At 35.9% G+C, this 16,599-nt stretch overlaps 1 protein-coding gene across 1 annotated transcript in view; it reads right to left on the reverse strand.

The window, feature by feature from the left end:
- NCAM2 (neural cell adhesion molecule 2) overlaps positions 1 to 16,599 on the reverse strand; it is a 314,409-nt gene that overhangs the window by 133,765 nt on the left and 164,045 nt on the right. The window contains 3 exon segments of the mRNA XM_059819966.1: positions 444 to 561; positions 7,984 to 8,121; positions 14,931 to 15,074. Of these exon segments, the coding sequence (XP_059675949.1) occupies positions 444 to 561; positions 7,984 to 8,121; positions 14,931 to 15,074 (400 nt within the window).

The raw sequence follows: 16,599 nt of genomic DNA on the forward strand, positions 1-16,599 counted from the left end.
TGGTGAAAATGTTAGCTTTATTATCAGTATTGCTGATCTATATTGGATATTTATTTATTGTATAACTGCATATATTTTTATCTGATGCACTCATGTGAAAAATTTGTTGTGAGATTTTTGCTTGTATTGTTTTTGAGATACGGACTCATTGTTTCAGCTTTATTTGTTTCCCCTCAAATATGAAGAAATCATGTCAATATGGTATTCTAGTTACTTTTCACATTTACATCTCACTTGCTGGTAACCTGAGTGCAACTGAATTTGTGTGAGTTCATTCACTTATTAATGTTGAATCTAGCTTTAGAAGTTAGAACAGAAATGGACAGCAAATGCTCTTAAAATTCAGTAAAGAAATTAAGGTTGCACAGCTTGATAGACTGTGATAGAAAATTGTGACACATTAAAACAATGTGCTCTGATGTGCAGACCTCAGATGAACTTACCTGTACCAACTGATTTCAGGTGGAGGTGATCCGGTGGCTCTGCAGAACAAAGTTATTGCCTCTCCTCTATCTGCAGTGGCATTAAAGGATTTCTGTAGCAGAATAATTGCCGGGGGAACTGAAAAATAAAACATTATGTCCTATTAATGGAAAATTAAATGATTTTATGTGTTTCCAGAGAAATTTAAAGCACAGGATAGGATCCTTTTCTAATTTCAAAATTTATGGTTACACTTAGGGATCAAGTTACAATATGAATCACTGTTATTAGTATTTCTTTACTTTTCTGAAACACAACATTTTAATATTATCAGGAAATTCATAATCTTTTTTTTTGGCACTAGAATAAATTTTTTAAAAGTCTTTTTCAGCAGTTCTTCAATTTTCTTACAGAACACTTTAAAGTGACTGAAGTTATACCTAGCATGTATTAGATAGAGTTATGATTGGCACTAATTTAACTATCTCAAATAAAAATGTACCTCTAGTGTTTTTTATCTTTCATTCAATTATAAAGCTGACATACAACCATGTACTGATGTCAGACAGTGCTTTTAAAACAGGTGTCAGTCTGTAGTAGTCCTGATTATGTATATTTAATTCTTTTTTCTGCACTCCTGCGTATTTCCTAGGCAGGAGTATCACCAGCTTCAAAAGGTGAAATGTGATAGAACCCAATGGATACTGTCTGTTTTTGGAAATGGTATTACCAAAAATTGTAATTGTGTTCTAAGAGACACCAATTTTGTCTGTTCTTGATGGGATAAAGTTATTACTAAAATTGTAACAGTTCACAAAGAACCTCTACCCAACAGAAAAAATAGCAATAATATTTAAGACAGAACAACTCGCAGGCTGATATTTAATATCTCTGTTCATCTGGTAATTTTAAGACAGCTGTCCTAAATCTGTTTCCAGTAACTGTCAAGTAAATAAACAAACAAAAACAATCCCAGCAGATTGGAAGAGAGAGAATATGTGGAGAAGAAGGAATGTCAGAGAAAGTGAGAGGAAAGGGAAAGGAAGATTAGAGTTTCACAAAATATAGGTCTCTGCTAGCAAGAACATCCTGTCATCAGAGTGACTTAGAGTTATCTTTTTTAGCTTTAACTTTCTTTAGAGAAAAGAAGGAGAAACAGACAACCCCAATGAATTTGCTTTTAGCTTCCCATTGCACTTCCACAGATTTTTCTCACAAACTGTTGAGAATGAACTTCTGTTGCTTTGCATCAAATATTTTAGCTTTAATATTCTACTTCAGAAGCCTTTCCAGCTTCTGAACCTTAAATATATCAAATTATTAAAAAAAGATGTACCAGAATTATCAATTATCAATAAGTAAATGCTGTTATGTACTTTTCACACTTTTTAATGGTGTGTTGAAATTTAAGTGTTTCACTTCTTTCCTGTCTGAAATTGCATGGGCTATTACTCAGCATACAAACCCCTCCTGTTACGCAACATCTTCCATGAAAAAATGTCCCTTAGAAAATGTTATATACATTTTAGCCATTTTGCAGTGCATTCTAATGTCTAGACCTGAAAATATACTCAGTAACATGAGTGCATAAAGCAATTCTTTGCCAGCAGTAGCACGTTCTTCACTGCTCACAACTAAGAACTACAGGACTATGACTCGGTTCAGCACATTACTTAAGCGCTTCAATCTTCCAAGATATACTGTAATGACAATGAAATGAAATACCATTTTTCTTTTCAAAAGTCCAACTTTATTTTTCTCATCATTCTTTCTGGGAAGAGATCTGTTTATCTTTGGTTCTGTTCTTGTATGTATGTAGGATGGAACTAAAGTGTGAACCTAAAAGACGAAAAACCAAATGAAGCTATACTGGTAAGTCTCTCATATTTTAAAATTAAAGCAAAATGGTAAAATCCAGTCACATTTACGTGAAACAATTCTTTTTCATTTATGTCAGTGAGGTCAAGAATTCTATCCAATTTATGGAACTTCCCAGACAGTGAAGAAAACTTAAAGAGATAAATAAAATAAGCCCATTTACCAAAAGAGAGAGAGAGAAGGAAAAAAAAAAACAAAACACTTTTATTTTCAGGAGAACTTGAATTCTTTTCTTCTATTTTATACTAACCTTTTTTTTTTACAAAAACCTGCCATTTACACCTCACTGTAAATATGGGTAGATAAGAAATGCTATAAAAAGTTCAGTGTTGCAAGTAGAAAAAAATACCTGATCATTAGATTTTAAAGAGAAAATACAGCTCAAATGTATTTAAATTTATTATCCATTATAACCCCCCAAAGATTTCCATACATTAGAAACTACATTTTATATATCTAACTTGTTCCAAGATTTACTTTTAACTATTTTTGAGTAAAGTTGCATTCTGTTCGTATTTAATCTTTAAAGCATTATAAATAAAAAAAAACACTATAATGAACAGCCAGTTAAAACTAAAAAGGTTTTCTAACATATATTTATGTACTCTAAGTTGCTTTCACACTTTTTTATTTTAAGTCTGTTTCACAAATCACTTCTTTCCTATCTGAAAATGCCTGGGCTACAGATTGGATATGGAAATACCATGTCCCCAGGGCAATGAACCTTTAAATTTGTGGGCCAATAATCTAGGCAAACAGATTTTAAAATTTCCTTTGCAAATTTACTCAGTTTTCTTCTTTTCCATAAGTTAGTAGACAGAGAATTTGTGTTGCATTTCAGGGCCTTCACCATCAAACTATTCAGCACGGTCTTGCAACACTAACCAGGACACTGAACAACACTTTCAAAATAGTTTCTTTTACAGCTTTTAGTTTCTAAGACTGCGTACATGTGACCTGAGTCATAACTGCTGCTATGATCAGCTAGTTTGGATACTGGTATAGAAGAGAACATAGTTTACTACAGTCTAATGGAAATGCTATCCATTTAATCTCTTCTTCCTGTTATTTACATCTCTCCCAGATGTGAAGCAGCCAATGTTATGTCAATCAGCTTAGCATCCAGATGGAGTGGAGAATGGAAGAAATATTTTCAAGATACACACTGTAGTTTTTGTTAATTCCTCCTCTTCAAACTGAGATACATCTCCTCAACATTATCTTTATGTGTAGTTATAAGTGCCCACTATTTAACACCAAGACTAGACTTAAATTTATGTCATGATTGCAAAACAAGAAATTTCCTTTTTAATGTAAGAAATTTATAAGACATTAATCCTACTTACTACTCCACTAAAAATAAAAAATAAAAATAAAATAAAAAATGCTTAAAGTCACCTAATTTTAGTTTCTTAGGAAGTCATTGTTAATAAGGAAAATAGTAACATTCCATGCAGGTATCTAAGTTAAATAGTTCAAATCATTTCCACTTAGTCAACATCACCTGCACATGCTGCTTCATCAACTGAGCAGCTTTCTGTTATTTAGGTACCTAAATATGGGTACAGCCACCTAACTTTAGGCAAAGATAGAATGAATTTTTGCAACATGTTCTTAAATCATTTGGAGAGTGGCTTTTCACCATTTTATTTTGGTGGTTGCAAGGTCTAATCCCTCGTTTTATAGTAATAGTTCTAGTGGTGATTAATTTTTCTTGCTTCCACATAGCACAAGAAACCATTCCATAGGCAAGTATCATCCACATGGGCAGAGATGACTCAGTTATGACCAAAATGGCCCAAGAGGGAACTTGCCTCTTCTTCTTAAATATGAGAATCATAGGTTTCATCCTAGGTTTAATCTTCAACTCTTCTTGAGAGGATTTGACCTCATATCATCTACCTCTGAGAGACTGGTCTTCATCAGCTTGCTGTAAGGCTCAGGTGCCCTCAGCCTCTCACAATGTTTTTCCATTCTCTCTGTCCTCCCTTTTTAGTTGGACAGAGAGGCAGAGAAACAGTACCTAATAAAGTACTTGTTCACAGAAGAGGTGATCTTAGTTCAAACCTTTGCCCTGAATCAGAGGATGTATGGGTCACCTGCACCATGGATAATACTCTAACTAGAAGGCAATGAGTAAAAGGATAGCTAATAGTTTCTTTTTTTAATTATATCTTCATCACTATTCTTGCAAAACGGAATCTGAGATTTCACACAGTTTCTACCATAGTTTACATTTTTGAGTGAAGTATGTATAAGCATTGGAACAAATCATATTTGCAGAAATAGAAACAATATCAACTCTTGCTATATAATAAAGGAGACATTTAGAAAGCAACATACTCATATACTGTTTGCAGTAGACAAACATATATGGAGAATTCTGCTACTCTCCAAATAAGTCAGCAAAGCTACAATATCAGCCCCTATATTCTTCCTGAAAATGTATTTCCACTGTAAACCCTAAATACATATATGAAAGCAAGGACTAATATTATTGGTTTAATTATTAATCTCATAATGCTCTATATTCACCTCCCTCTACAGACTCTCACAAACATTTAAAATTTTTAAAATGAGAAATTATGGGTTACGTGCTGTGCCAGATCTTCTGAAGTATTCCTATTTCTTTGTTGTTTAGCTGCACTTTATCCAGCTTTGGAGACCTTGTATGGTTCTTGCTATGTGTTTGTATAGATCTTAGATCTTTCTGTAGGTCCTGTAGGCACTATTGCAATATAAGTAAATAAACAGTAAAGTTCTAAATTTGAATAGTTTCTACATACAAATACTGTCATGATAACTTTTTCTTTTTATACCGAGCTTTCATTACCATTCAAAGTACGCATTATTGCTTATTTTTTGGAAAAGGAGATGTGGCAGAAATACAGCCATGTAGCTTTCACTGGCCTACACATTGCTCCTTTTTTTTCTTTTTTTTTTTCTTTTCTTTTCTGAATCCAATTCATTCATAGGTTTTCTTTTTCACCAAAGAACACTACAATTTCTCTTTCTTTCTGATTTTTAATATTACTCTAAAAGAAATTTTGGGCCAAGTTTAATACATTCAGCTTTATGTAGGAAAACCTATTTATTCCTATAAATGAAGCAGAAAATAGCCCTTACTTGATATGACTCTACATGAGCAACCACGTCAGAATTGCTCAGTTGGCAACCCCTTCTCCCCCCAACACTATGAACTAAGTCTAGAGGTGAGTGTTAGCTTTCTCGTCTAGACTTATAATAAATAAATGAAGAACAAAATTTGTGGATACAATCCACCAATAAAAGGTGTGAAGTCAGACAGTAGTTTGCAATCTGACGTTTTATGTTAAATACAAGCTCGCTCTCAGCTCAACTGCATATAAATATCAGAAGTGATAGGCGTTCACAATGTAGGTTCATATCCATGTACATAAATAGCAGCAGAAGAAAATCTCATTCAGCATCTTAAATGGTATCAGATGCACTGTTGGAACTGTATATAACCAGGAGTCAAGATAATGCAGCACCACAATGCACAAAGAGGAAAGCAATTTGTTGGGGGTCTTCACAGTGTGTATTGGGTTTGCGTGGCAAGGTTTTGGTAGCGGGGAGGGGGCTTCAGGGGTCACTTCTGTGGAGAGCTGCTAGAAGCTTCCCCAATGTCCGATAGAGCCAATGCCAGCCAGCTCCAAGACGGACCCGCCGTGATGGTGGCAGCACCTCTGGGACAACATATTTAAGAAGGGGAAAAGCAAATGCACAATGGCAGCCGGGGAAGAGAGGAGTGAGAATATGTGAGAGAAAGAACTCTGCAGACACCAAGGTCAGTGAAGAAGGAAGGGGACGAGGTGCTCCAGGCGCTAGAGCTGAGATTCCCCTGCAGCCCGTGGTGTAGATCATGGTCTCCCTGCAGTCCATGGAGGTCCACGGTGGAGCAGATATCCACCTGCAGCCTGTGGAGGATCCCATGCCAGAGCAAGTGGATGCACCCAAAGAGGCTGTGACCCCATGGGAAGCCCGCGCTGGAGCAAGCTTCTGGCACGACCTGTGGACCCATGGAAAGAAGAGCCCACGCTGAAACAGGTTTTCTGGCAGGACTTGCGAACACGCGGGGGACCCGCACTGGAGCAGTCTGTTCCTGAAAGACTGCACCCTGTGGAAAGGACCCATGCTGGAGCAGTTCACGAAGAACTGTAGCCCATGGGAAGGACCCACGTTGGAGAAGTTTGTGCAGGACTGCCTCCCGTGGGAGGAACCCCTTGCTGGAACAGGGGAAGAATGTGAGGAGGAAGGAGCGGCAGAAATAACATGTGATGAACTGACTGCAACCCCTATTCCCCATCCCTCTGTGCTGCTCGGAGGGAGGTGGTAGAGAAAATCTGGAGTGAAGTTGAGCCTGGGAAGAAGGGAGGGGTGGGGGGAAAGGTGTTTTTAAGATTTGGTTTTATTTCTTATTATCCTACTCTGATTTGATTGTTAATAAATTAAACTAATTTCCCCAGGTCGAGTCTGTTTTGCCAGTGACAGTAATGGTGAGTGATCTCCCTGTCCTTATCTCGACCCATGAACCTTTTGTTATATTTTTCTTTCCTCTATCCAGCTAAGGAAGGGGAGTGATACAACAGCTTTGGTGGGCACCCGGCATCCAGCCAAGGTCAACCCACCACACCATGCATAAGGCATGTACTGTTATATTCTATCACAATATGTAGGATAATCACCCATTTGCTTGCCACTGTCTGTATACTATCTACAACAATCTAAAGAATTCTGCTTCAAAGAATGCTGCTTGACTATATGGATTAAATAATACCTGTGCCAGAAGCTGCTCTTTCTCCTGAAATTAACTGAGAATTCAGCTTACATAATGACTTCTGTAAACTGGGTTTTGCCGAGAAGGATCATTCAAGAACAAAGCATTTAAAACTCAGAACCTAATAAGCACGATAGAAGCAGTTTCATTGAAAAACTGACATTAACCAGAATGTATAGATAAAAAATGCCCTTTAGGAACTGTGTCCTTTCTGGACAATATATGAAGAGATACTTATTTTTCAACAGGTCAACCCTGAATTTCAGAGACAGCATGAGCTAAATGCTCCATCTTGTCTAAATCCATTCATATTCCTTCTTAGAGGTTTATTATAAACTGATAAAATGTATAACGCCACTTTTCAGGTAACTCGTTACATATTTTACTCCTCATAAAATTAAAATGTTAAAAACCTGTAAGTAATACTGTTAATCTTAATAAAATGTATCATCTGTGACTTTTGGGACAGTTAATAAAACACGTTCAATGCAGTGAAGGTGAATAAGTGAAAAATCAAAGTGTGGTTTTTTAACAGTAAATGACAAAACACTGAAAAATACAGGGTGAATGAACTACTATGTATTATAATCTGAAACTCAAATCTTGCAGTGATTGTCAATGTTCTGTGAACGATTAAAAACAATAATCCAGCTTTTATATATTTACATACACTGGTATTACGAAATGCAATGAATTCTATTTACACAGTATAGTAGATTTTTTTTAAATATTAAGCAATTACATTTATAGAAAAACAATACTAAACAGACTTGACAACTATATTAACCAGTTTAATCAGGATTTTTTAGAAGCTGATATATTTTAGAATAGGCTATGATAATAAAGTACAGCAAGAAGTCAGTTCAAAAAACTTTTCTCCTTACCATTCACAATAACAATTATGTCCCGAAAGTCAATTTCTCCTCTGGCTTCCACTCTTCCTTCACATCTGTATACTCCTTCATCACTTTTATTGATGTTAAGAATTTGGAGATTATTGTTTGCTAACACTGCAAATCGATCTAGAAAGGCAAGTAACAGATGAAGTGGTGTTAGTAAATCAAGACAACACAAAGAATGCTAACTTAAATGAGTAATATTTACATACTTTCTCTGAACAATCAGAATGCTCATTGAGAAAACATTTGTCAATTTAAAAATAAAATGTCAGGTGAGAAATTTGTTTTTTTCCCACTCTAAAATACATCGCCATTTTCTAAAATTAATTTGGGACTTTCCATCCATAACTTCCTACTTACTCTGAGGAGTCATCGAATGTAAGTTGAATTTATAAACTATTACAAAATGAGTGGAATATTCATTAATACCTACACATAATAGAAAAAAGATTAAAGAGATGGAAAAATGATAATCAAGGAATTTATAATAAAATAAGTAAGAAAATGTTTCTTCATTCTCTATGTAGATTAACCAACTGTCTTTGTGTCCATTTTACAGCACTACACTTAATCATGTCTCCGTTTGCTCTCCTTCCCTCCTCTTGTTCCTTTGCTCATTCACTGTTACTCAGCCAATGATGTAACTCACCATAGGCTAACACTTCATAGAAATGGGTACAAAGACACAATCCGACAAACCACTACACCTTCTGCATAGTCCAGCATGAACTGAAATTCAACAGACCTTTGGAGTAGCTGAAGTTCATTGAAAGAATCAGTGCATACACTTTCCTGCACATGCAACAGCAAAACTATAAGCCGTAAGAGCAAACTGAATCTGAATTTAATTTTTCTCTCCTTTCTGTCTGAATTAGTGTATTACGTTTGCATGCAAGATGTTGGCAGCAGGAGGGCTGCAGGGCGGCCTCTGTGAGGAGAGGCCGGGGCTGCCCCGTGCCGGACACAGCCGGTTCCAGCCGGCTCCGACCCACCCACCGCAGGGCACGGCTGAGCCCCGCAGCCAAGGTGGTGTGGTACCTCTGGGAAAGTGTGTATAAGAAAGGGCAAAAACCGCTGCACAGCAACTGTGAGAGAGAGGAATGAGAAAAATATGAGAGAAACAGCCCTGCAAGCACCAAGATGAGAGAAGGTGTAAGAGGAGGAGGTGCTCCAGGCACTGGAGCAGAGATCCCCCTGCAGCCCCAGGAGAGAGTACGGTGGAGCAGATTTCCACATCACAGCCCATAGAAGACCCAATGCTGGAGCAAGTTTATCCTGAACAATTGCAGACCGTGGGAACGACCCGCACTGGAGCTGTTACGGACTGACCACAACCGCCATTCCCCGTCTCCCTGCACAGCTTGGGGTGGAGGAAGTAGAGGAGTCCGCAATGAAAGACTGAAGCTGAGCCTGGGAAAAAGGAGGGGGGAGGTGTTGCTTTAATTTGTCTTTGTGCTTCACCATCCAACTCTATTTAATTGGCAATAAGTTCAATTAATTTTCCCCAATTCAAATCCGTTTTGCCTGTGCTGGTAATTGGTAAGTGATCTCCCTGCCTTTATCTCCACACATGAGCTTTTTAATCTCATTTTCTTCCCCTGTCCTGTTGAGGAGGGTAAGTGAGAGAGTAGCTGGGTGGGTGCCTGGAAGCTGGCCAAGGTCAACCCACCATAACTAGTCAACATTAATGGATTCTTTTGAGGACAATTACTGCATACTTGTTATTCAGCTGTCTTTCTCGTTCTATTTGAACCAGTGTCATCCTTTTAGTATTGGAGGATGATGACATTTACTAGCTTTCAATTTTAACTAGCAACCAAGTGTCATTTTTCACTTTTCTTTCCTTTTTGATTCTGCTAGATTTTTAAAGCATGCTAGACTTCCCACAACACAACACTGATATTCCAAAACAGTGATATAAACAACACTTGGTAGAAAAGCTTTTATGTAGTTACACAGCTAAGAGTCTATTCATAGAACATATGTGCATACATACTTACAAATAAAACAACATTTTATGCCATGTGTGTTCTGTTTCATTACCAAGAACTCTACCAGAAAAATGAAAAAAGAAAATTTAATTACGCTTCACCTGATAGAGCTTTACAGGACATCAATGGCCCCAACACATTTACGCTAATTATGTCTAGTTTATTGAAGTCATGCTTGAACATCAATGCCATTTCACGCAACCACATACAAATTATAACGCCTTATTCTTTTCTGTCCCTACACAATTCCCAGATAGTTGTGCTTCAAATGTTTTGAAAAGGTGAGATCTAGCCCCTCTTTAAGCATTGGTAACTTTTTTTTTTTGTTAACATAAATATTTCATGTGTGAGACGAACGAGAGGACTGAAGATCACCTTTATTTCTTTAAAATGCTGAGAAAATGAGGGTTCATTTAGTAACAGGAAACAAAAACTGTAGGTTTTGGCTGGATGTCTTTTCAGCTTTCACTGAAGAATAATATAATGGATTCAGCAGGAGATATTCTCATGAGTAAACTAGGTGTAACAGAAGAAAAACATTTTGGGTCTTTTTTTGCCACTAAGACTGTCTACATACAGACAAAATTAATACACATAATATTATAAGGAAATTTAAAAAATGGAATGTGAATTGAATGTGTGGCTTTCTTTAGAAATCATTGCTCTCCATATTTTATCCTTTGGTAGGCTTGTGAAAGAATAGTTCATGTCGCTGTAAAAATGTCACTAAGTATACAGTGATTCAGCAGGAAACTTGACAGGCAGAGGTTAGATCTTGATGGGCTCACATGTACTATGGAACACTCAGGAGGTTCAGAGCAGTAGAATAAACTAGTAATGCAATGATACAAAGAGATGGCACGCACAGAGATAAAGTTCACTGTCCCATGGATATCGTAATAAAAATTGTGTCCTATACTAAACGGATTACAGTTGGTGCATGTGGACAGTGACTGGGCGCTACACTCCTCCAGCTCATCACTCTGTTTTCTGGACTCAACTCACTCAACTTCAAATGCCTCATTTACAAGAACAGTCACGCCACCTTCCCCTTCAGTCAAATCAGATGTTAAGTAGTATGGATGGCAAGAGGGATTGCCTATGACTTTTCAGTGCCTCATAATCACAGCTTGAGGAATTTTTGGCTTATGGTTTGCAAATTTTACTGTGTCCTAAGGTAGGTACCAGGCTATTACCCACAATGTCTAACAAAAAGGTTAGGAATGGCTGTTCATTCTAAGACTAGGACATGACTAAAGACCTGTTGAAGAAAAAATCAAAACTTTCGGCAAAAGTTGAAAACCAAGACTCCTATTAAATATGTCCCTCATACAACTAAACCAGTCATTCTCCCAGTAATTTCTTATTCTAGACTAAACATAGCATGTTAAACATATAAAGCTAACACTCACCTTTGCACATCAGTTTACACAAGTGTATTTAACAGGTCTACATTGGCTCTGCAGAGCAATGGCACCACTTTTTCCACTACGGTAATTAGAACTGCACAAACTAGTGACTTGAAGTGTCAACCCTTGTTCTCAGACTACACTACACTGCCGGAGGAGCAGAACTGGCTTGCCACAGCCTACCCAATATGATCTAGAGGGTTAGTCTGGCTCCTTTGAAGTCTGTCTTATCTAGTCTTTCAGAATAAGAGAGAATGCTGTTTATGGACCACACCAATCGTAAGATAACATGCAGTTCCCTAGAATTGTAACTATATGGATTTTCAAAAAGTAAATTCTAATAATTTTCCAAAACATTTTATCATATCTAAATTGTGGTCTTGAAGAGAATCATCTTACATACTAAAAATACCTACGCGGGAACCACCCCCCCAATAGAATTACATAATTGAGAATGCAAAACAATAAAATATATCAAAGCATACAGGAAACATGAAGGATGCACTGGTCCCCAATACTTTCTATCCAGTCGTATACAAGATACAATTTCCTACATGCATTATAGTTACATACCAGATCTATGTTATGTTTATAGAAAACTGCTAATCTGATAGCGGAATTCTGACAAACCATAATGATTTGAGCAGTGACAGAATAAAACTTGCATATTTATACAGACAGCGGGTAATTTATATATATCATATTTGTATTAACAGTGGCAGCTAATCTTCTAAGGTTAACTCCAACCATAAATTAATATACAAATGTCATAAAAATATACAAAAGTACTAAAAATTTCTATATTTGCTTTAAGCACTGTTGAATGAGTTGTACTTAATGTTCTTTGAAGCCCCAGAATTGTGAAAAAACAGAGCAAGTCACTTACAACTCCCTGTAAGGTCTGATCAATGGAAACAATCCCATTCATTTTTATAGCTAGTAAAATGTCCCTGACTCCCATAAAATGGAATTATGAGTCATGACAATTCAGCTCTTGATACCAACAGAGAAATTCATAGAACATTCCAAGAAAATTAGGCTTTATGTATTGCTCTATTAAACATTAAACATACAATGTAAGACCAGAAAGACTTTTGGAAGTAATTGTTCACCTAATTTTTGGATTTTGGTTTTTTTTTTTCTTTTACCCAAAAATGATGGACAGCCACTCCTACAGTTTCTTACTCACAACTTTGCTTGCAGAACTCAAAGGAGTCTATAAAGCTTAGAATGATCTAGCAATGAAGCAGATAAGGTATTGGGAATATACAGAAACTAATTCAGAATGGTGAGAGGTTATTTCACCTACAGCTATTTCAACTATAGGCCTACTACACAGCAAAAATCTTTAAATTCACTTCTGAGTTTGTGCACAGGCCTTCCGGGAGAAGAAATCAGTCTTCTGTTCAAATGGAATACAAAAATATAGATACTCATAACTGTCAAGAATTTGCAAAACTGAAATAGTCAAAAGTCTGTGCTGCAAAAATCCTACTAGTTGTAACATATACAACAGAAGAATGATCAAGAGTATAACAGAAAAGCTATGAAATTAAAGCAATGACATTATCTCATGTCTTCTTGTTATGCCAGTGCTAGAATGCTTAAAATAGAAACTGCTTTCTCATGCCCCACAAATAAACTGCAATATACAATTCAGTTTGGATATGAAATTATTCAGTATTTTAGCTTACTATGAACTAAAACCCAACAGGAATAATTAGTTACTTCTATTTAATATGCATAATTTTGAATATGACAGACAAATTTGATGTTATTTAATTTTAAATCATGCAAATAGGTTACAGGTACTGATGCTTCACTGGAGATTTTGAAGCTGGAAATGTAATATGAAACTGAGTCTTTTTATTTCACAAGGCATGAAAAAAATTTCTTAACTGTAAGACTTTGTGTACACTCTTTTTCCACCTGCATTATAAACCCGTATAGATACTGCCATAACTGACAAATTTCACGATGTCCTATTTTTATATTATTTAAAACCTCACTTCCTCCCAAGCATGACTGGGATCTTACTTGGATACACAAGGAAAGTACTCTGCTATTTAAATTTAAAACTGTTTTTTATTGTTCTGCCTTTTCACATTGTAAGCACTGTGAAAGAAAATAGTTACAAAGACAAATTTATGCATTGAAACTTAAAAACTTAGAATCTTCAGAATGTATGATTTTGAAAAAGAAAGGAAATGTTGCTTTATTTCCTTTGCTAATCCTACAGCAGCCAGATTGATTGGAAAACCAAATAAAATGGCATTAATAGAAAATTTTGAGAGAGATCTTTGAGGCATTTTTACTTTATCAAGCTCTGAGCTGCATCCTTAAAAAAACTTTTTGCTAAATTGCCAAATCTTTTTTTGTTTTCAGATTTCTTGTTTTTCAAAATCTTCTATGTCTCACCTACATTCACTGTTTAATTATATATATCAAAATTTAAACTCTTTTTTCTAATGGTAGAAGTTTGCTATTACTTCTTGGTGTCTATGTCTAGATGACAGAAGGGATAGGATATACGAAATAAGAAAGAAGTCTGATCAAAACTTTCTTTCGGAATGGAGAGGAATCTAAGACTGAGTCCAGAAACATCAAACAAGCTTTTTTTTTCCCCCAGCAACTGCTCCACTTTTTTTTATGTGATTTCATAAGAGACCAAATCTAACTTTCATTTTCATTTTGAAATAAAAATAACATTTAATTTCTAAAGAACAAGAATTTTAAGTGCATACACTACAACCCTGAATTTTAGCACATGCAGAGATAAAGACTGATGAGAAGATGGATAAGCTGGTTCATCAACAAAGTTAGTTCCATTTCCAGAAAATGTGGAAAGTCTTCTTTTCCATAAAGGCAAAGAAGACTATTGAGACAGCACAGTTTTTGAGAGGGTAAATCACACAAATTTTATACGCCTAATTAATTGTCTCTATACAGGCTTAGAAGTTGCATGTGGGGAAGGTGAGATTCATCCTCACCTAATTTTTTCAGTCTAGCTGTTAGGGAATCTAGCCTTAAACAGATCACCTATATCCCCAGTTGTTTGTAACTCAAAGGGTAGCTCACACTCATGCAAGTAAATTCTTACAATAGTGCAAAAGGCGTATCCACCTGAAAGTCTCAGACCTAATGCGCAAGTATACCAAAGTCAATGCATTGTTTCCTCAGTGTCACAGCTTTGTGTGCATAGTGAAGTTTATCTGTCTGTCTTTTAAAAATGTGTTCAACTCCTACGTACATGGCAACCCAGGAAGAGTTCCTGAGAAGGAGGTCCCAGCAATCTTTTGGGCATTTGGACCCTCATGTTATATCTAGACAAAATTTCCAGCTGGAAGAAAATGACACATGAAGGAAACCATTGCATATGGATTCTCTATAGAACACAGAACCTGGTTAAATTCTACTTAAGCTGATGGGCTAATCAAATCCATCCTCCACTATAATGTGATTAGTCTTCTTTTACAATAATATTTTAATATTAATTAGAATGTATAACTTAAAGAGTTACCAAAATACTAACTGTCAGCAATAGTTGTGACTTCCTCATTCCGATACAACCAGCTGACAATGGGAGCAGGTGAACTAGTAACACGGCAAACAACTTCAGCATCTTCTCCCTGCCTGAACTCTTGTGGAGATACTATGTCTCGGAAAGTGAGCTTTTCTGAAAAGGAAGAAAACAGAATATAGTAAGCGTCTTCCAGTTCACTTAGCATTAAAATTATATGTGACACCAAATCAAATAAAAATGACTATTAAGACTTCTCATTGTGATAATACAGAATTATTTCCATAATATAATTTTCCCAGAAAAGACTCAAATGGTCCTGGACACATGACTTCCACTCTGTCTGTAGAAATGATTTTACAATCATTTTGCATTATGAAAATCCTTGTTTTATTTATACAAATTAAGCATGTTTTGTAAATATATTTTTCATAGTTTTCAATGTTCCAGAGCCCAGTTTTGAAACTCTACTTTTTTAGACATCTATATATTCAGGTTAATAGTCTATTTACTCTCTTGTTTGTTTTATTCCTTATGATCTTATTATTGAATTAAAACCTCATGGTTTATTGCATCTAAACTTCCATCAAAATCACCAACATTATTTGGAAAAGTCTTATTAAAAAGGTGTAACTTTAGCCTCACTGACTGTGAAAACCATCAGCTGAGTAAAACATAGAATCTTAAAAGCCAGTGGAAAAATGTAAGGAAAAATTTAATATTATTAAGTCATAAAAATCTGTAGCAGTTTTTTTGAGGAAATAACAAGATTTTTTTAGAAGTCCAAGATGGCATTAATCCATGAGGTCATACAAGATCTAATGCAGAAACCAATTGCTTGACAAAAAATTCTGGAAGATTTTCTTGCACACAGAATAAACAAACTGAGTTATGTTCTCCAGGATCAAAGACTGCCGATTATATTTCAGAGGACACACTGGAGAACGTAAGTCAGAGATGCAACTCCACCTGCACCTGTTTGCATTGATACTAGTTCAGGCTCGAATAATCCACACAGTTCCCACAGCAGAAGGAGCACACTTTTGTTATATACATCTCTTGTATACTTTTACAAATTATTTGTATGAAATGTTTGAAGTATTTGACCACATGTAAGTCAAAAGAAAAACTCTCACAGACATCTGTGAGTACTGACTGAACCAGACCCTAGGACTACAGTGTATCCTGCTTTTTCCTTACAATACATCCTAAATATGAATAATGAAACTTTTATATGTCAGTTCGCACAAACCTTCACATTTCTTGCGTAGGTCTTTGAGTTTATCTAACCTCTGAATTATTAAAATTACCACATGCAAACACTTCAATGGATCTCAATCTCGCTCAGCAGTCTGCTAACCAAGTGACTGGCAGTTTTAAGCATACAAATGAATTCCACAAAACTTGGAAATCCTTTGAACTGTCAGCTTTCAAGCTATCATGTAAACTCTTGTAACTGCTATCACCATTTTAATGGTTGTTTTATCAATAGATTTTTTTAAAATTGTATATCTTTTTTTATCTGTTATCCGTACCTTTCAGAAGCAGCGCTTTATGATGCTACTCTGTATTTTCTGTCCCATTGCAACTCCTTAGAGCTCAGCCTGACCACAAACAATTTTTTAATGCATATTAAAAAAATGTTCTCAAATGAAATTAGAGAATAACTCAGCTGAAAGGC

The sequence above is a fragment of the Gavia stellata genome, chromosome 1, assembly GCF_030936135.1.
Source record: "Gavia stellata isolate bGavSte3 chromosome 1, bGavSte3.hap2, whole genome shotgun sequence".
NCBI classification, from domain to species: domain Eukaryota; kingdom Metazoa; phylum Chordata; class Aves; order Gaviiformes; family Gaviidae; genus Gavia; species Gavia stellata.